General features: G+C 53.5%; 10 protein-coding genes across 10 annotated transcripts; 4 read left to right on the top strand and 6 right to left on the bottom strand.

Annotated features, from left to right (window-relative positions):
- Window positions 1-258: 258 nt before the first annotated feature.
- On the bottom strand, window positions 259-1,815 carry SNOG_11135 (hypothetical protein; the record flags this gene model as incomplete). The annotated part of the gene is made up of 1 exon (XM_001801332.1): window positions 259-1,815. One exon carries the CDS (start codon window positions 1,813-1,815, stop codon window positions 259-261), a length of 1,557 nt encoding a protein of 518 aa, XP_001801384.1.
- Window positions 1,816-2,059: 244 nt separating this feature from the next.
- On the top strand, window positions 2,060-3,351 carry SNOG_11134 (hypothetical protein; the record flags this gene model as incomplete). The annotated part of the gene is made up of 3 exons (XM_001801331.1): window positions 2,060-2,314; window positions 2,436-3,246; window positions 3,293-3,351. 3 exons carry the CDS (start codon window positions 2,060-2,062, stop codon window positions 3,349-3,351), a joined length of 1,125 nt encoding a protein of 374 aa, XP_001801383.1.
- Window positions 3,352-4,380: 1,029 nt separating this feature from the next.
- Window positions 4,381-5,122, bottom strand: SNOG_11133 (hypothetical protein; the record flags this gene model as incomplete). The annotated part of the gene is made up of 2 exons (XM_001801330.1): window positions 4,381-4,862; window positions 4,915-5,122. 2 exons carry the CDS (start codon window positions 5,120-5,122, stop codon window positions 4,381-4,383), a joined length of 690 nt encoding a protein of 229 aa, XP_001801382.1.
- Window positions 5,123-5,856: 734 nt separating this feature from the next.
- On the bottom strand, window positions 5,857-7,583 carry SNOG_11132 (hypothetical protein; the record flags this gene model as incomplete). The annotated part of the gene is made up of 2 exons (XM_001801329.1): window positions 5,857-7,010; window positions 7,058-7,583. The coding sequence occupies 2 exons, from the start codon at window positions 7,581-7,583 to the stop codon at window positions 5,857-5,859; spliced, it is 1,680 nt and encodes a 559-aa protein (XP_001801381.1).
- Window positions 7,584-9,559: 1,976 nt separating this feature from the next.
- Window positions 9,560-10,163, bottom strand: SNOG_11131 (hypothetical protein; the record flags this gene model as incomplete). Its single annotated transcript, XM_001801328.1, has 2 exons — window positions 9,560-9,970; window positions 10,146-10,163. 2 exons carry the CDS (start codon window positions 10,161-10,163, stop codon window positions 9,560-9,562), a joined length of 429 nt encoding a protein of 142 aa, XP_001801380.1.
- A 252-nt stretch (window positions 10,164-10,415) lies between these two features.
- Window positions 10,416-10,772, top strand: SNOG_11130 (hypothetical protein; the record flags this gene model as incomplete). Its single annotated transcript, XM_001801327.1, has 3 exons — window positions 10,416-10,480; window positions 10,539-10,640; window positions 10,691-10,772. The coding sequence occupies 3 exons, from the start codon at window positions 10,416-10,418 to the stop codon at window positions 10,770-10,772; spliced, it is 249 nt and encodes an 82-aa protein (XP_001801379.1).
- A 135-nt stretch (window positions 10,773-10,907) lies between these two features.
- Window positions 10,908-12,057, bottom strand: SNOG_11129 (hypothetical protein). The gene is made up of 4 exons (XM_001801326.1): window positions 11,969-12,057; window positions 11,856-11,915; window positions 11,415-11,802; window positions 10,908-11,365 (listed from the first exon to the last, which is right to left on the bottom strand). The coding sequence occupies exons 1-4, from the start codon at window positions 11,997-11,999 to the stop codon at window positions 11,032-11,034; spliced, it is 813 nt and encodes a 270-aa protein (XP_001801378.1). The 5' UTR covers window positions 12,000-12,057; the 3' UTR covers window positions 10,908-11,031.
- A 206-nt stretch (window positions 12,058-12,263) lies between these two features.
- Window positions 12,264-14,088, top strand: SNOG_11128 (hypothetical protein; the record flags this gene model as incomplete). Its single annotated transcript, XM_001801325.1, has 3 exons — window positions 12,264-12,484; window positions 12,535-13,963; window positions 14,014-14,088. The coding sequence occupies 3 exons, from the start codon at window positions 12,264-12,266 to the stop codon at window positions 14,044-14,046; spliced, it is 1,683 nt and encodes a 560-aa protein (XP_001801377.1). The 3' UTR covers window positions 14,047-14,088.
- Window positions 14,089-14,099: 11 nt separating this feature from the next.
- SNOG_11127 (hypothetical protein) lies at window positions 14,100-15,190 on the bottom strand (the record flags this gene model as incomplete). Its single annotated transcript, XM_001801324.1, has 2 exons — window positions 14,100-15,007; window positions 15,070-15,190. 2 exons carry the CDS (start codon window positions 15,188-15,190, stop codon window positions 14,100-14,102), a joined length of 1,029 nt encoding a protein of 342 aa, XP_001801376.1.
- Window positions 15,191-16,224: 1,034 nt separating this feature from the next.
- On the top strand, window positions 16,225-18,202 carry SNOG_11126 (hypothetical protein; the record flags this gene model as incomplete). The annotated part of the gene is made up of 5 exons (XM_001801323.1): window positions 16,225-16,653; window positions 16,678-16,850; window positions 16,962-17,044; window positions 17,236-17,989; window positions 18,040-18,202. The coding sequence occupies 5 exons, from the start codon at window positions 16,225-16,227 to the stop codon at window positions 18,200-18,202; spliced, it is 1,602 nt and encodes a 533-aa protein (XP_001801375.1).
- Window positions 18,203-18,949: the final 747 nt, after the last annotated feature.

The raw sequence follows: 18,949 nt of genomic DNA, 5'->3' as shown, positions 1-18,949 counted from the left end.
GCCAATGTAGTTGACACAGCTTATTGGTAAGCTTAATACGAGGAAGGGGGTAAAAGCGACAATTGGTCGCGGTATGATCCGTTGGCGAGACTCCCTGCAACTACCACGTACCTTGGACGATCTAGGTTGAAGATCATCGTGGTGCAAAAGTTGCAAGTGCCGCGAATTCAACGCGATCGCGTCGAGGAACTCTTCAGGACAACAGCGCTGGTCGAGACAGGCTGTAACATGACTGATAGTCGAGCATGTGTTCTTCTCTCACAGCAAACCCGCAGCTTCCAAATCTTTATAGACCTTCTCAGGCATGATGTTGCCCTCGTTGTCCTCCATCTCTACCACGTTCTCCGCCTGCATCTTTTCTTTCTTCTTGTCCTTCTGGATCTTCTTCCACAGGGTCTCGGCTTCCTGGATGCTGGTGATTTCCCGGAACAGTGTGGTATTTGTGATGCCCAGACACTTGAGACCGTGGATGTGGCGAGGCTCGTTGAAGTGCTTGTCGAACGCGCGCCTTCCCATGTAGACGAAGTTACCGCAGATCTCGCAGGGAAACTCTACACCCAGACCGTGAAGCTTGTACAGCCAGAAGGGGATGGGCTTGCCGTCCCATGCAAGAGGGAGCTTCAGTGGGTTGTAGATCTTATCCTCACCATCAGAGTCGTGCTGCTCCTCATTCTCTCCGCCGGTGGGCGTCTCGGAGTACAGCTGCTCAAGCTCTTGCTGGCGCTCGCGTTCAGTCATGCCCTGCTTTCGCTCGACGTTGACCTTGGTATCGCTGCGCTCGGTCTGCATGGCCGCAGCCAGTTTCTTGATCCTGAACTCCCGTTCAGCGACAGCGCGCTCCTTGAAGCGCTGAAGGTCCGATGATGCGCCGTTGGTTTTGGCAGCCGCACCGTTTGTTGGCGCGTCTTGGTTCTCCTGCATCGCCTTCTTGTGTTTCTTGCCCGTCAAATGCGCAGTGTAGACCGACTCTTTGGCAAAGTCCTTTTTGCAGGCCGAGCACCAGAAGCCATCGCCTTGCGCATCACCGTTGGTTTCGGCCGATGCCGGCGCGATCTTCTCCCAACCCGGAACCTCATCCTTTGCCCACAGCTCCTCAAACTCCTTGTCAAAGTTAGCGAAGAGCTTGTCAAGGTTCTCCAAAGGCTTCGTTCGGCGCATGAACTGCTCGAGATAATCTTGTAACGCTTTGAGGTATTGGAAGTAAGACTCCGACTTCTTCTGGTCGCGACGAATGTTGTTTTGTGGCGGAGAGAATGCGTCGAAGAGGTCGAGGTATTGCAGGTAGGTCAAGCGGCGCGAATGCGAATGAACGGGCAGGTTCAGATACTGATCGTGCAGGATGGTGAGGTCAAAGTAGCGCCCAGAGCCTTCCTCGCCAGTGAACATGGAGTCAACGAAAGCAATTGAAGGGCCGCGGTCCTCTGGCGATCGCTTCTTGTACGCCTTCTCGAGGTTCTCGACGGGCTCATTGGGGTAGCGGCGATGGTGCTCCTTGATGGCCGCGATCTCGGTCATGAACGACTCCATGGGCTGTTCACCGAGAGTGAGGTTGCGCAATTCCTCTTCGAGCGCGTGGTCCTTATCCTCGTAGATGGCGAGTAAGCGGCGCGATAGGCTTTCGATTTGCTGGAGATATTTCGCAATATCATGATCACGTGCCAGGCGGTCGCGGATCTGGAGCGAGGTCAGTACGATGAACGCGACGGGTACCGGGAGAAGACGTACATGTGGTGGGTCCTCGAGCAGGAGGTCGGCACATGCATCCTCGAGGCGCTCCAACTCCTCGTGGATGCGGCGCTGTTCTTCCAAGAGCATTGTTGCGGTCGCCTATGAAGTATGAGTAATGCGCCGGCAGCAGTCGATGAGCAGTGTGCAAACCTTTGGCGGCGTTGACGTTGGAGACCGACGCTGGAGCTCCCGCGGCGAGATATTTCCAACGCGCTAGCGCAATAGTTCGTCCGATGTTCTGCCGCTGGAGCTCCAAACTTTCTTGCGCCCATCACCAACGACCTCACCACCACCTTGATACACCAAAATTAAAATCAAACTCCACGTCAACATGGCCGACGGAATCGATCGAAATGCGGACGAAAAGATGGAGTTCTCCACCTCGAAGGAGGTCACAGTGGCGCCGACCTTTGAAGCCATGCACCTGAAGGAGAACCTGTTGCGCGGCATCTACGCGTATGGCTACGAGTCGCCTTCCGCAGTCCAGTCGCGTGCGATTGTCCAGGTCTGCAAAGGCCGCGATACCATCGCGCAGGCCCAGTCGGGAACGGGAAAGACGGCGACTTTTTCCATCTCCATCCTCCAGGTCATCGACACAGCAGTGCGCGAGACACAGGGTACGTCCAATCTAGTCGCTGAATGCTATATGCTCACGTTATGCAGCACTCGTACTTTCACCGACTCGTGAGCTGGCAACCCAAATCCAGTCAGTCATCATGGGTCTTGGCGACTACATGAACGTGCAGTGCCACGCGTGCATTGGAGGAACGAACGTGGGCGAGGATATCCGCAAGCTCGACTACGGCCAGCACGTGGTCTCGGGAACCCCAGGACGTGTCGCCGACATGATCCGTCGCCGCAACCTCCGCACGCGCAACATCAAGATGCTGGTCCTGGACGAGGCTGATGAACTGCTCAACCGTGGTTTCCGCGAGCAGATCTACGACGTGTACCGCTACCTCCCGCCTGCGACGCAAGTCGTGGTCGTCTCGGCTACGCTCCCATACGATGTCCTCGAGATGACGACCAAGTTCATGACGGATCCGGTGCGCATTCTAGTCAAGCGTGACGAGTTGACGCTCGAGGGTCTCAAACAGTACTTCATCGCTATCGAGAAGGAGGAGTGGAAGTTCGACACACTGTGTGATCTCTACGACACACTCACCATCACACAAGCGGTCATCTTCTGCAACACCCGCCGCAAGGTCGACTGGCTGACAGACAAGATGCGCGAGGCCAACTTCACAGTGTCTTCCATGCACGGTGATATGCCCCAGAGGGAGCGCGACAGCATTATGCAGGATTTCCGCCAGGCCAACTCGCGCGTGCTGATTTCGACCGATGTCTGGGCACGTGGTATCGATGTGCAACAAGTCTCGCTCGTCATCAACTACGATCTCCCATCTAACCGTGAGAACTACATCCACAGGATCGGTCGAAGTGGCCGTTTCGGACGCAAGGGCGTAGCCATCAACTTTGTCACACAGGAGGATGTTCGCATTCTTCGCGATATCGAGTGTATGTATGTCAATTACTATGCAGAAAAGCCACTAACAAGCTGCAGTGTACTACTCAACTCAGATCGATGAGATGCCAATGAATGTTGCTGACCTGCTCGCCTAAGCCATGGATTCTAGGCGCGAGTACAATTGTCGTCAATCATGAAAAGCAGAGGCAATTCGAGCGCGCGGTCAATATCTAAGACGTAGAAGCACTTGCAGCTTCGAGAAGTTGAGTGTGGAGGAAAAGGGCCATGTAGCCAGAAAGTAAGTGCATGCCGACTGTCCAGTTACAGAGCCACAGCTGACGCAGATTCTTGGACAGTACCAAATTGACATTATTCACTGCGCATACCGACCACATCTCATTTGCGGGCGTTTTGACAAGGTCGAAGACATGGGGACATGTAGCCGCTAGAAGGACATGGAGCGCATCCCAATACGAGCGGCAAATCTAACCTTTGACAGGGAAAGCAGTTCAACGGCACAGGTCAATTGATCGTCTTGTACCACGATTGGCCTGGACCAATCACCAAGCTTGCTTCCAACTCTCTTCTAGGAATGGTTCTGTCTGAAATCTGCACATCTTCGAGAAAAGATCCTTCCTCCATGCTTGCGGCGCCCAGCGGGAGACGGTGGGCTTAGACCAAAACCATGCTGTATTTATCGGCCTGCAAACGCACGCGTTAGCTAGTTGGGTATCGACTTGCTGGAATATGCTACTTGCTTTGATTCGGGGGGGGGGGGGGGGGGGGAACTTGCTAGCATGGGCCCCGAAAGCATCAATTAGTCTACGCAATCCTCGGCTGGCCTTCCATAACCTCCTTGTCTCTGAGAAGCCTCGCGCGCTCTATGCTAGAGATGCCGCTGAAGACGTCCGGCATGCGTATACAGAATGAGATGGCTGATGCTTGAAACACTTGCAAACTTGGACGGGAGATGATGTGGGAACCATGAGCAATGTGACATATGATCAACATGTTACTTTGATACATTTTTTTCCTTTTACCACAACCGCAATTGTAGTTTCGTGTTACTTTAGCTGCCGAGCCGAGCCGCACACGGAAGCTATGGCTTCCACCACTGGGTATCATCATCGACCCTTTTCAACACCTCAACGCCTTCCAAACCCTCATTCTCCACAAGACACCACTTACGAGGCATTGGCACCCCTGCCCTCCTTCCTGTTTCCTCCCGCGCCCGTGCCCTCCTTGGTCGTCTCCTCGGGCTCCCCCTCCTTCAACTTCTTCTCCCTCTCCTGCTCCCTCTTCCTCTCCAACTCCACGACCTTCTCCCTAGGACTATCCTCGATCAAATCGCTCTCACCACTCAGCCCGCTCCACTTGGGCAAGCCGTCGGGGATATCCATGACGCGCTGGCCGTAGAACATATGGCAGCGGGGTTTGAAGTACGCCTTGTCCTCGTCCGTCTTGAGGTGCACGAGCGACGGGAAGAGCAGGATCATGTTGCGCCCCTCGTCCATGATGGGGCTGTGGCAGTACGAGCAGCGCACCTTGCAGGGCAACTTGTGCTCGATGGATTTGTCGGTCGGGTCGTACCATTCGAGCGAGTGGTGGCCGTGGGTGAAGTTGATGTCGGTTTTGTGGAAGATGGCGGCCCATTGGAAGGGCGCGGCTGCAAGAGTCAATCTCTAAAATGGCTTGCAGGATGGGTTGGTTGAACTTACCATGCTGCGTCTGGCACGTGGTGCAATGGCACAGTTTACTGTCCAGCGGCTCCCGCCGACTCAGTTGGAACTTCACATTACCGCAGTGGCAGTTGGCTTCGTACTTGACGTCGAAGTCTTCGTTCTTCTCGTGGATGCGGTACGGGGGGCGCTGCTTCCACTCTGAGATGCCCGTAGTCGACTCGCCGCGGCTCTGGTCTTTATCCATCCTGAGAGCAGATCTGGAAAACGGGCGTTGATGTCGCGTGAGGTGGTTAGCAATTAGACTCGCTCTTGGTAACGCAGCTGAGTGTGAAAGCAATGGCAGGCGGCGAAGAGCAATTGCAGGTGCGGACATGAAGGTAGTGTGTGGGAGGAAGAGGAAGAAGACAGATTGATGTGGATTGCTATATGATTTCAACCATCATCATCATTGATTTTATTGTGGTGGAACGTCACTGCAGTTGAGCTCAGACCCTGACGTCACCATGATAATACAACACTCCCGCACTTTGTACTCTTGCACGACTCTCTCCGGGGATCGTTTTTCAAGACCGATTCGATCAGTAAACTCCTGTAGCGCCTGCGCTATCGCCAAATGCGCGTGAAAAATAAGGGTCAAGGTGCGCTTCCAATGCTGTGTTTTGGGTGCCTATGCCGTTCATCATAAGCTCGTTAGTGCACCGGGCGATCGCGTATCGCGTATCATCCGCCACTAAAACGTAGCCCCGCGATTTAGAGATCTAGTTCCAAGTTGTACATGGATGTGACCTCATTGTAGATGTGGTGATCCCTGTAGGATTGTAAAAATGGATGTGATGGTGTTGTACAACAGTCGAGTTGTTTTCAAGCCTGTTTCAAAGCTTTCTGTGCTTCTTTTGCTGTCAGACCAAACACATTGATCAGATAGTCGAGCCTGGGAACATGTTAGAGAATGAAGGTACGTCCACTGCAATCAAGAGCTTACTTGATATCTCCAGCTATCCTCCGTCGCACAGCCTCGAACTCCACCTCAGCCTTGTCTTTGGTCGAGTCTTGCTTTTTTGCATTGATTGTCTTGACGCGAATCTTGAACTTCCCGCTCACGGGTCGATGGTCCGACACTTTGATGGTGTCGTGTCTACGGTAGTCCACTTGCTTGATCCTACCCAAGCCGCGGTAGAGCAGACGGTCGCACCATGCGGGTGATCGCTGTTTGTCGGACGTGTCGTAGTTGTCAGTCCCTGGGTCGTATTTGTAAGTCGGGGCAAAGGTGATGGGCGCTTCGATGAAAGCGCGTAATCGGAAGCCAGGGTTGCGCTTGCGTGAGAGTAGCAGTTGATCACGGTCGAGCAATTTTGGCAAGTTCCCTTCTTTGACAGCCTGGATGACCGTGTTTCGAGGCATGGCATCGATGCGGTAGTTGAGATCACCGTTGAGAATGCAGATTTCATGGTCGAGAACCATGGAGCCATCGCCTCCACCAACAAAGTAGTTCTCGCAGTCGGAAGGTGAACGATTCTTCGGCAGAGGCGCCTGCTCCATGATGGAAGCCGCATCGTTGTTGCGATGTACTGTTTGCGTCTGTCCAGCTGCAAGATGGCAGTTGATAAAGCACAATGATGAATCGTCGATGAAGAAGCGGACGACGAGAGCGCCCTTGTTGCCAACTCGTCCACTAAAGCCAAGTTTGATCTCGGCTGCGCAAATGTCGCGTATATTGGGACGCTCTGATGCCTTGATAAACACGCATGTGAAGAGGCCGACAAGATTCGCGGTGTGAAGAAGCACGTAATTCTGCTTCGGACTGTGTTCGTCGAGCACACGAATGAGATGATCGCGCCATGCACGATACTGATGCGACATGTGTTCACTGTCCGAGTCTTCCTTGCTCTTCTTCTTCTTGAAAAAGCTTTTGGCAGTGATTTTCTTGTTCTCCAAGTCCACCAATTCCTGGAACCCGAAGACGAGGATATCTGGTGGGTTCTCCGGCTCCAGCAGTTCCCGGAAAAAGTTACGATCTTGCTCAGTGCCTCTTATTGTGTTAGGCTTTGTCGCGCCAGCATTCCATGTCATAACCCTTGCCGTAAGCTCTCGGAACTCACAATATTCAGAGTCGCGCTGTTGCATTAGGTTTTCTGGACGTTGTCAGCGTTGAATTGAACAGCGCACATGATTAACTTACCAAGCCAGTCGTTCTTCAGCATGCCGTCCCATATACGTAACATGGTGTCGGTGCCTAGTGACGCGACCTGAAACCTGTCTAGCTTCCAAATACTTGTGCGATCTGCCAATATCCCAGCGATGGGTTTGTCGTGTGCTTTCCAGTCCTTCAGCACTTTCCAAGGGGTGCTCTTGGTGTCATATACATAGATCATACCCGTGCTGTAGCCAGCCCACAGATTGTCGCCAACGCCAACAAGCGAACTGATCTTGTACAGACTTACGTTGATGATGCCAAGACATACGAAATCTTTCTTGGAGTAAATCGTAACTTTGCCGTCAGTGTGCCCAAAATACACTCGATCGGGCTGGCTGCTGATGATGGCCCCAGAGGTCACCTCGCCTACGTTTGCCTGCGACAGCGGATCTTGTGTCATCCTCTTGAAATAATTGCTGTCATCAGAGCGCTTGAAGACCCGGATCTCTTTTGACGATGCAACCCACAACTGTGAACCAGAAACGAGAGAAAAGGTATGCCCCCTAGGCATACCGAAAGTAAGGGGAGCTTGGCGCAAAGATGGTGTGCCCGTGTCATCGATGGGCCAAATGTGTAATGTTCCACTATCGTCCAAGGACCACACTTCGGAGGCGTATCTGAAAATCCTAACGATAGCACTCCGCGCATGCGCGTTAGCCTTGGTGAAAACTACGCTCTGTGACGGAATATCAATCTCTTGCATTTCGCCAGCATTGGTGCCCAGCCATAGTCTTTTCCCTTCGTCTGCAATGTCTGGCGCAGGCCTGAATGCCACCGCCGTTGCCTTTACAGTGTCACCATGACTCAAGCTCATGAGCAGTCTCCCGTTCAGCACATTCCACACGTTCGTGACATATCCAGTTGTGCATATGTAGTCTCCGCAAATTGCAAACAGTTTGGTTTCATAGCCTGTTGGTATCCCGCTAACATTGTCGGGGAACACTGGTGGTCGTCGATTTGCCTGTGAGGAGTCCGGATAGTCGGTTAGCGCAGTTGCGGGTTGCTTCTCGGGCGCATTATCTGATTCATCCGAGTCATAATTATACGGTTGGGCAAGAGGTGCAGATGCGGGTGCAGACATTCGAGTTGGTGTGGGTGCAGGCGGCGGAGCTGGTCGCTTGAATTCTCCAGAATTTCGGGGAGGAGGCGGTTTAGGGGGCTCGAGAGACTTTGCAGGATTTTGCAAGCCCGATGCATTCGCAGTTTGCGTTCGCCGAGGCGGAGGCATGAATGTGTTGCCGCCTTCTCCACCAAGTCCCGTTGGGCGCGATTGATCAAAGGATCTTCGCACCGGAAGGTCGGGCGCTTGCACCCTCTGCAGCTGTACGCTTTTCCGCATATCGTAATTATCTTTTTCTCTCCGGACTGGTAGCGCAGGGCGGGCTTCTGGCATATCGCTTGGCGACGGTAATGGGGCTACGTTTTTTGATGGCTTGAGAGACGATTCTGCGGCTTGCAACTTCTCAGCCACGGCATGGTGCACAGGCGGAGGCGGGAAATAGCCATCCTTGGATCCCATGTACTTGGGTTTCGAGAACCCTGGTATCACAGGCGGAGATGGCGCCTTTGCGCTCCCGCTACTACTTGGAGGTGTGCTAAAAGGCGATACATCCGTAGCTTCCGCAGAAGCTTCTGGGGCGAGCGAAGTTCGGGGCACTGGAGTCGGTTCTGCAGAATGTGGCTTGCTGGGTATCTTGGGCTTCCCAGCTCGATTTATGGGAGGAGGTACGGGCGGCGCGGACGAGATTGGACGGTCACTTTTACGTGGATCAGCAGCAGGCCCTGTCCCAGTGTGTTGTGGAAATAGTGGCCTTGAGTCTGCAGCAGGCGTGCCATCGCGACTGGGTGTCTTGAATTTGCTGCCGTTCAAAGCAGACCCGGGGGTGGTCGGAGAGTCGAGAACTGCGTGCGATTTCGGTCGGGACGGTTTCGGCGAATGCATTGGAGACCCATACTGTTTGGGAGGGGACTTGGGCGACTGAACCATGACCTTTGGCGGTGATCTTGATCTTGACTTGGACTTGGTGGGCGACCTCGGCGGAGAAAAAGCCATCATGGACGTTGGCCTAGGCCTTGAATTGCTCCATGGCATGCGGACAGTGCTTGCCCGTGGAATCACTGTGCCGGCGCCATTCAGGTTTGTCAGACTGGGAGAGTTCCGGCCCATGCGCTCCCTAGGCATGTCCAGTGATATGCGTCCATCGCTCCTTCTGCTGTCCTCGGCCACTGCAAGTCGGTCGTTCGGGGCCGGAGAGCGTTGCCGTGGGGTCGCAGGGGCCGGTTGCGAGGCTTTGTTGGAGCTCATCATGTTTTCGAACCGTGCCCGAAGATCGGAGACTGGCTTCTGCATGGCACTATCAGCATACAGCTCTTCCCACATGTCATGCCACTTACAATGGACGAGCCATCTGTGTTTTCCTCTGTTTCGTTCGCCATGGTGTTGTAGACAGTCGTGTCAGCCGGCAGCAGGAGGTAGCTTGTGGCTTCTCATCGACGGTCCAGGACCAGTTCCCATTGAGCGCTGACTGCGGTGGTGGTGGTGGTGAGTGAGTGGTGGTGGGCAGTCATGCGGCGCAGAGCCCCAACGGCGACAGTTTTGACGTGTTCAAGCTCTGTGGAGACGGTCTTGCGCACTGTGGACTGGCTTGGGCGGCGATCTGACTCTGTGCGGGTAGACGCGTATACGTTGTATGCTAAGAATGCTCGACCAGGGACCACGGTTTTGGCGGGGACGAGGGCGCGAGGTGTTTCAGCGGCGGCCGGCGGATGCAGTGCGGCAGTGCACGTCTTTCTCTGCCGGTGAAGAAGCGGTCGAGAGTGAATGTCAGGATGCGGCGAGCATCGGGAGTCTTGCAGGCGGTGGTGCCCTGGTGACGGGTGAAGCGTGCCTGACATGACCTGCTGCTGTCATTGCGCTTGGGCGCCCATAAAACCTCCGGGGACCCTGTGCACACCAACGCGACCCAGATGCAGCCCTCAGGCACCTAGCGAATAGCAACACGACGGAACAAACCGCCCAGCACGCTCCCAAGCATCGTCAGTCTGTTCGGTCCGCACGCCAAAGACACCTCACCGTCGCCGCCCCAGCCATGTGGTAAGCACGCGCGAACCTTCCTCCAGAGAGAGAGAGAGAGAGAGAGAGCCCCGCATCACCTCCGCCGCGCTGACACGAGCCGCAGCAAACACGTCCTCAACGCCCAGGTGTCCATCCGCTCGCCATGCTGTGGGTCCGCCGCAATGTTTGGAACAGAATGAAGGCTCATGACAGCCAGGCAAAAAATGGTTCGACTGCGCAGAGTGCCACGCCGAGCAGGCCGACCACCCGCTGATGCAGACGTTTGACATGACCTTTATATGCAAAAAGTGCAAAAAGGCGTTTCGCAAGGATGCACGTGAATTCGAGGATGCGTGAGTGTCTGCGCACAGCCTGTGTGGCACGTTGGTACATTTGCTGAATGAGGGGTAGCGACGAGTACTGCCCGCACTGCGACAACCACTTTGTTCTCGACGCCAAAACCCCCAAAGCGTCCATCCAGGTGGAGGGCGAAGATGCGCGCATCGACTCGAGGTATGGAGTAACACCCTGCAATATGCATCGCAAACTAACAACTTGTATAGAATGATCCGGGACGAGCGTGTGCAACAAGACACGCCGCGCTCCATCTTCGACGTCAAAGAGGCACCGAACAAGCTGGGCTGAGGGAGGGGAGGGGAGGGGCAGAGTTAGGACGAGACGATCAGACGACGAGACGACGAGACGAGATACCACACCAAAACGCCGAGCCGAGCGACATCACCCAACACGTGAACATGGGAGGAGCGAGGGAGAGCAGTGCTAGATATGCCATAGTATGAGCACTAGCCGGCCGTGTCTATAGCCTACAGTCATCAAGTCTGCCATCAAGTCTGCCATCTAGACGCCGTGCTGTTCGTGGGTGCCATCAATCATAACTGCTCGTCTATGCGCCTGAACCCTCACCACCAGCCGGTCGGGTCAGAATCGCTGCCTGGCCGGTGCCGGGCGTCCTTCCTGGTCTCCTGCTGGCCGCCTCTTCTTGCTTCTCTGTGTTGATGTTCTCCACGTACTTCTCAATGTCCTCGACGGGCAGCATTTCGAGCGGCTTTCCGGGTGCCGTGATGGCAATCTCAATGTTCTTGGCGCCAGTCTGTACCACCTCCAGTAGTGACTTGACCGTCAGCTTGATCGTCTCTTCACGGTCCATGCCGTCCTTGTGGTTGCGCTCGAGGAATTCGCGGACCGTCTTGCTTGACCGGCCAATGGCGTTTGCTTTCCTGTGACATGTTAGCACTCTCTATCAAAGACTACGTCTTGCAATCTTACCATGCCGAGTAGATGCCGGAAGGCTCGGTCTGGTACAGCCGCGGGGTCTTGTCGTTGGGGTCAAATCCAACGATCAATGTGCTGATACCGAACGGCCTGACACCACCACTCTGTGTGTACCTCTGCTGCACACCGGCGACGTACTTGGTGATGTACTCTATCGATACGGGGTCCTCGACGGTGAGGCGATGTGACTGGGCTTCAAGGCGGGCCTTGTCGACGAGAATGCGGGCGTCGGCGTTCAGACCGGCAAAGGCAAGAGCGACGTGGGTGTCGACGAGGCAGATCTTCGAGGGCGTAATTCGGGTATCCTGGAGCTTCATAGCAGAGCGCTTCTCACAACCTAGGACGACAATGTCCGCGCCCTTCACGCCCACTGCGCAGGTTCCTGGTGATGATTTAGCATAGTGAAGACACACAAGCTTTCGTGATTAAACACACCTCGCTTAACAGCCTCGAGCGCATATTCGACCTGGAAGACGTGACCGTCGGGACTGAAGACTATCAAACGAGTTAGCTACTGCCACACCCACCCAAATAGTGCCTGTTCATACCTGAGAGAGCGCGATCGTAGCCGGACGCCATTGTGACTTTTTTGTGTTGAGAATGCGAGACTCGCTAATTGCAGTGTGTGTTCGTTGGCTGCGTAGAGAGTCGTGAAGCGGTCGTGAGAGGCGTTGCAGTCGTCAAGTTGATCGTCGGAGCTCCCACAGCTGTCCGCGTAGGTTGCTCCCGCCTAAACTGCCAAGCGGTCCGAGCCACCCCTGTCACCCGCCTCATGTCATCCTAGATCTTTTGAATGGCGACATGAACTCCCCCACTCTTTACTCTTCTCCTTCATTGATACCCATGGCTTCTTCTGCGCGTTTTGTCTCGTCTTTGCGACGAAGTGCGCTTTCCTCTCGTGCTCCTGCGCGCTTTCAATGCCTAAGACCGGCATATCAAGTTCGATGGAACGGCAATACTCCCACGCCTACGTCAGCGACTTCGGAGCCACACCAGCCAGATGCTGAAGGAGGCGTAAAGGGTAAAACAGCGCCCGCCAAGACTATCAAATACACCTCAGAAAAGTGCGTGGCCGGGTGTGTTTCCCAGCTAGACCAAATCTAATACAAAGTAGTTACCCACAACTTCAAAGAGACAGCAAATTTACAAAAATCACTAAAGAGCATGTAAATTTTTTCCAGGACCTTCTTGGCTCTGAATCCTCCGTAATAGATGGCGTCTCAAAAGATGCATCGGAAGACATCGAGGCTTACAACAGTGACTGGATGCGCAAGTTCCGTGGCCACACCAAACTCGTGCTCAAGCCCAGCTCCACTGAAGAAGTTAGCAAAATCTTAAAATACTGCAACGAAAACATGCTCGCTGTGGTTCCTCAGGGTGGCAATACCGGTCTCGTTGGCGGCTCCGTACCTGTCTTCGATGAGATTGTCATCAACTTGCAGAAGATGAACCAGATTCATTCCTTTGATGAGGTTTCCGGCATCTTGGTCGCCGATGCAGGTGTCATCTTAGAGAATGCCGACAACTTCCTCGCAGAGAAGAACCACATTTTCCCTCTTGATCTTGGTGCGAAGGGCTCGTGTCAGATTGGTGGAAATGTTGCGACCAACGCTGGTGGCCTGCGACTTCTCCGATATGGTAGTTTTCATGGCAACGTGCTAGGCATCGAGGCAGTACTTCCTGATGGATCTGTCATGGACGACTTATCAAAACTCCGCAAAAACAACACCGGCTACGACTTGAAGCAATTGTTTATTGGTGGTGAGGGCACAATCGGCATCGTTACCAAGATCTCCATCATGTGCCCGCGAAGGTCGCCTGCCATAAACGTAGCCTACTTTGGTTTGGAAAGCTACGAACACGTCCAGAAGGCATTCCGTGAAGCCAAGGGTCAACTCTCCGAGATTCTGTCAGCTTTCGAGCTCATGGACGGTCGATCGCAAAAGCTTGTCAATAGAGTCACTGGCAAGTCAATGCCGTTGGAGGGAGAGCACCCTTTCTACTGCTTGATCGAAACAAGCGGCTCAAACACCGACCATGATGCCGAGAAGCTAGAGAAGTTTTTGGAACACGTCATGGAAACCGAGGTTGTCCAAGACGGTATCCTAGCGCAGGATCAGACTCAGATCCAAGAGCTCTGGTCATGGCGCGAGGGCATTACTGAATGTCTCGGTCATGACGGTGGTGTCTACAAGTACGACCTGTCAATTCCTATTCACGAGCTCTACGACTTGGTCAACGAGACTCGCGATCGCCTCACGGAAGCTGGTTTCGTCGGCAAAGATGAGTCACATCCCGTTGTCGATGTCGTAGGATACGGTCACATGGGTGATGGCAACCTACATTTGAACATTCCAGTAAGACGATTCGACAAGGCTGTTGAGAAGACAATCGAGCCTTGGGTATACGAGTGGGTCCAGAAGAGGAACGGTAGCATCAGCGCTGAGCATGGTCTCGGTGTGACGAAGAAACCCTATGTTGGATACAGTAAGAGTGAGACCATGATTAGACTGATGAAGCAGATCAAAGATCTGTATGATCCGGTACGCCGAACCCTTTACCCCTTATGATTCTGCTGCTAACGAAGTCGCAGAACGGTATCATGAACCCATACAAGTACATATAAGCTTCGGCTCCATCCTTTTCAAAAATTCCTACATGCCGCTACAGCGTCTTATTTTACCGGCTTCCCCTCTCGCTCAGTAGTTTCTCTGCGTTCCCTTCATATATCATCTCTCTCTCTCTCTCGTCAAAAAGTGCTTCCAGTCCACCATTCATCCTAGCCGCAAAATTCCTAACCAACGGCGTCTTCGTAAATGGAAAATCACTTCCATATATCAACCTCCCACTCCCAATCTCCAATCCCTCCACAAGCGCCTTTAACTGCCCCGCCCCACCCTCATCCCCATCAAATACAAACCCAGCAAGATCGAAGTAGAACTGCTCATCAAGCTGCCTCCTCACCACCGCCGCATCTAACACGCGCCCGCCCGGCACCATCGAACTAAACCGCACAAACCGCGTGAAAAGCGCAGGCATCGCCCCTCCCGCATGCGGAATAATGAAGCGAATATTCGGACACCGATCAATCGTCCCGCTGGTGAAGAGATTCACCACCGCGCGCGCCGTGTCGAAGAAGAACTCAAAGATGGCAATCGGGTACGCGGTGCCAAATGGGGCGGCCTTTGTACATCCCACACCCGAATCGCCATGAATACAAGGCACGGTCGGATGGATGAACACCGTCGCGCCCAACTCGTTCAACTTGTCAAACACACCGTCGAACGCCGCGTCACCGAGATATTGACCGTAGTAATTCGTCAACAGACCGAATCCATCTGCGCCTTCGCGCCACGCCGTGTCTATCTCAGCCAGACTGGCATGGACATTTGGCAGGGGCAAACTCGCCCAGAACCCAAATTTCTCTGGCTTCTCGGACTTTAGCTGCGCGGCGTAGGCGTTGCATTGCCTGGTCAATCCCACGCCGAGCTGGTCGTTGATGTATGACCCAGGCGAGGAGATGGAGAGGATGGCTTTGGTGATGTTGGCAGCGGACATCATTTCTAACTGGGCTTCGGGGGACCATTCTGTGCGAGTTTGGTTGTTAGGGTTGGTCGTCTGTTTGTATGAGGGGGAAGGGAGAACGTACCCGGTATCGCAGGCATACCATCAGGCTTCTCGTGCCCATTTTCAGCAAGTGCGGTGCGGTAGAAAGGTGGGAGGAAGTGTGAGTGCACATCTATGCGGCGCGGTAGAGTAGAGGAAGCCATGATTCAAAAATGTGTCCGGAGGAAGGGTGAGTACATGTCGATGCATCTCCGGCGTCGGAAGAGTATACCTTTCATTGACTCACTGAGGGCCTGTCTGGTTGCCCAATATGACTCCGAAGCGCAGAAAGGTGGCAGAATCTTAGTACACAGGGTTCAAAGTGACTTCTCCACAACAATGCCTCCAGTTTGTAGACGCGCTGAAAGGAGCAACGTCTAGACTACATTTGTTAGTTGCTAGCGCGGCTAGAACAGAGCCTCTGACCGCCTTTGATATCTGGCTAGCGAAACGGAGGAGGCTTCGGAATTACTGTATTGGGCCCAGCTTGTTCTCAGTCCAAGTGTGTCATACTGTAGGATCTGCTTGTCAACCTCTTTCCGTGCGATCATTGCAGTGAGCACGAGTTCCAATTGCCGAATCGTCATCTCGGTGGTTATTTCGAGCATGCATCTCTTGCCTTCCGCAGGAGCAATCGCCGAGGCCACTGCGTGTCCACAGCCTCGCAGTCTCCGCGCATCTTGGACGCCTGGCGCCAATAGTCCTAGGCCTGTTCGGCAGCTACTAGCCGAGAACGTGGAGACCCCAGAAACACTGCCGAGCCCCATCCAAGAACACCAAAGAAACAGCATCGTAGTTTTTAGCCTGATTGCGGCGCGGCGTCATTGGCTCTTTCACGGTGAGATTGAAGAGTCGAGGTCCAGATGAGTTTAGCGACTGCGCCTCAGGATTGGACATGGGGATCATCAAACGACAATCTGGGGAACGGCCGATCTTGACGCGGGAGAATGCCTGGTAGATGTGACAAAGAACCAACTTGGCAGCACGGCATGCCGTGTTCTAGGATCGAATGCGCGGGTGTTTGGAGAGATTGGAGTAACATGGCCAATCATCATGGCGCGCCGGAAGAGGATCCGCGTGGATTGCCATGTTGAACGCTCACTGGTATCTGTGGTATAAATACGGCGAGATAGACCAGGTGGTTGGGTCGCTGTACTCCCCTTCTGTACTGCAGATACTCAGTACTGTTTCTTTCACCATGGCGCTCGGTCTGCGCTCACGCAAAAGCTCCCAAAAAGTGCTCCCCGCCAAACCACCAAAAGGCCATTTCTTCTTCGCCGGCCGCGCTTTCCCGCGCGTAGCATGGTGGCAGAAACCAAATCTGCGTAAACTATACGGATACATTGTCATCCTCATCTTGACGAACACTGCCAACGGGTTCGATGGCTCAATGATGAACGGTCTGCAGTCGCTTAGCTACTGGCAAGATTACTTCGGCGAGCCTCGTGGTGCATTGCTGGGTTTCTTCAATAGTTCCATGTCTCTTGGGTCGCTGATTGGGCTGATCTTCGTTCCGTACTTAATTGATTGGAGGGGTAGGAAGATTGGTGTGGCGATTGGGTGTGCGATTATGTTGTTGGCTGTTGCTCTTCAGACAGGAGGTATGTCTCTGTTATGGCCCAGGCCGGTGTGAGTGTTGTACTGACACCAGACAGCGCAAAATATCGGCATGTTCATCGCAGCCAGACTCATTCTTGGGTTCGGTGACACGATTGTCCTTAGTTCTGCTCCCTTGTTGATCGCCGAGATTGCTCATCCTCAGGATCGTGCTGTCCTCGTCACACTGTCTGGTGCCAGCTATCACTCTGGTGCTTTCATAGCGTCGTGGGTCACCTATGGTACTCTCACCATCAAAGTAAGCTGGCTCACTTCGGACTTCGAAGGAGTAAACGTCACTAACAGCGTATAGAGTGACTGGTCATGGCGTCTACCTAGCTTGCTGCAAGCCATCTGCTCCATCGTCATCTTTGTCTTCATCTTCTTCATGCCAGAATCTCCGCGTTGGTGCGTATATTCTGGTGCGAAGTGGGCAATCTGCTTAATGTGTGGACTCATTGGGAAAGTTAGTCGAGCACATCATAGCACGAAGCCTACCTCGTACATCCTTTCACCGAGAATTATGCTAACATAGCGCAGTACGTACCCGCCTTATCGAATGGCATCGCCTCTCCTAACTTAAACGTTTACTGACTTCGTTTCCTACTTCCAGGGCTCTGCAACAAGGACCGCCACGAAGAAGCCCTTCACATATTCGCTCGCTGGCATGGTGAGGGAGACGAGAACGACGAGTTCGTCCAGCTCGAATATGCCGAAGTCAAAGCGGCCATCGCGCTCGACAAACAAAGTGGCAAAACCGGATGGTCTGACTTTTTCAAGACTCCTGGTAACCGAAAGAGGATTGGCATCATTACTGCTATTGGCTTCTTCTCGCAGTGGTCGGGTAACGGTTTGATTTCCTACTATTTGAAATATGTGATGGATAATGTAGGCATGACTGATCCCCAGACACAACTCGGCGTCAATGGTGGTATGAAGACCTTGGCGCTTTGCGAAAACTTCTTCTTTGCTTTCTTCATTGACAAGCTCGGTCGTCGGCCGATCTACCTCATCTCGACCATCGGCACCTTCGTTGTCTTCAACATCTTCACCATCATCGCGGCTCGATATGATATAGCCCCGGCAAACGGCCTCGGACGAGGCTTCATCGTCTCCATCTTTTTCTATGGTATCTTCTATGACATCAAGTCCGGTGTCATGGCCGCCTACACCACCGAGATCCTGCCGTATGGCCTGCGTGCCAAAGGATTCGTATGGCTCAACTTCTGCGTCACCGCTGCATTATTCTTCAACCAATTTGTCAACGGTATCGCGATCGATGCTTTGGCTTGGAAGTACTATATTTTTTACTGCGTCTTCCTGGCCTTTGAGGTTGGCATTGTCTACTTCTACATCGTCGAAACCAGGTATGCTATTCGCCATGTTCTTGTGAGAAGGCTGTCTAAACCAAATGTAGATACACTCCTATGGAGGAAATTGCCAAGTTTTTCGATGGCGAGGATGCAGTCGATGTTGGCGAGGCGGCGCTGGCCGATGTGAAGGAGCGCGGCATCGAGACTGGAGCAGTCGGAGAGAAGGACATATCAACAACTCGTATCGAAGTGGTAAACAGGGCGTAGAATAGCACGCATATCGTACCTGTCGGAAGACCGCGTGTCAGAGACTAAAGCAATAATGCTTCGGGCTGACCGTGGCCTTGGTACGCCAGATCTAGGCACCGCCTTCAAATGCTGCTCCTTTTCATTCTACCTACATTACATGCAACCTCGTACCTCATGGTGCTCGTCGTTTGGTGGAAGCATTTCTCCGCTAGATCCAATTGCTTTTTCGGGCTCGAGTAAGACGTCCAAAGAATTGGACCACAACGTCTCTTGTCATACGAACCCCAGTCCACAGTGGGGCGAAATTCATGCACCTCAGCATCAACTCCACGCCTCGCGAGACGCGGCATTGCACACGCGCCCGAGTCCGATTTTCAAACCTAGCTTAGGTGCCGTCCTCCGCCTCCGCCTCATGTAGCAAATCTAGGCCCACTGCGTTACCACCGATACTACCGATAACCTGCATGCTGCACGATATCTGACCAGAGCTATGGTTTGCTTCTTCCAACGGCCCCGCTGCACTTGCAGCTCGAGCTTTTTTGGCTCACTGACACGGTCGTGATCATTGTCACATGCTCTTATTATGTCGTCACAAACAAGTGAGGGGTGCCGTGGTCTGATTGGTAGAGGCTTGTACGAGCCGCATGCGGCTTGACCTCACCATCTAACAATGCTGCGATCGGCAAGTCATGAAGCTGCAGCCACAGCAACTATACAGTAAGAGGTTCCAATCGGGGACGACGGTGAATTTGCTTTTGGTACGCA

Source organism: Parastagonospora nodorum, assembly GCF_000146915.1.
Source record: "Parastagonospora nodorum SN15 chromosome Unknown scaffold_18, whole genome shotgun sequence".
Lineage (NCBI taxonomy): Eukaryota > Fungi > Ascomycota > Dothideomycetes > Pleosporales > Phaeosphaeriaceae > Parastagonospora > Parastagonospora nodorum.
This window is presented reverse-complemented; position numbering and strand designations above follow the sequence as displayed.

Coding starts and splice junctions, on each gene's coding strand:
- SNOG_11129 (XM_001801326.1), bottom strand. CDS start 11,999: ATGGCGTCCGGCTACGATCGCGCTCTCTCAG. Junction 11,916..11,968: donor CTACGATCGCGCTCTCTCAG/GTATGAACAGGC, acceptor CTCGTTTGATAG/TCTTCAGTCCCGACGGTCAC. Junction 11,366..11,414: donor TCCGGCATCTACTCGGCATG/GTAAGATTGCAA, acceptor AACATGTCACAG/GAAAGCAAACGCCATTGGCC.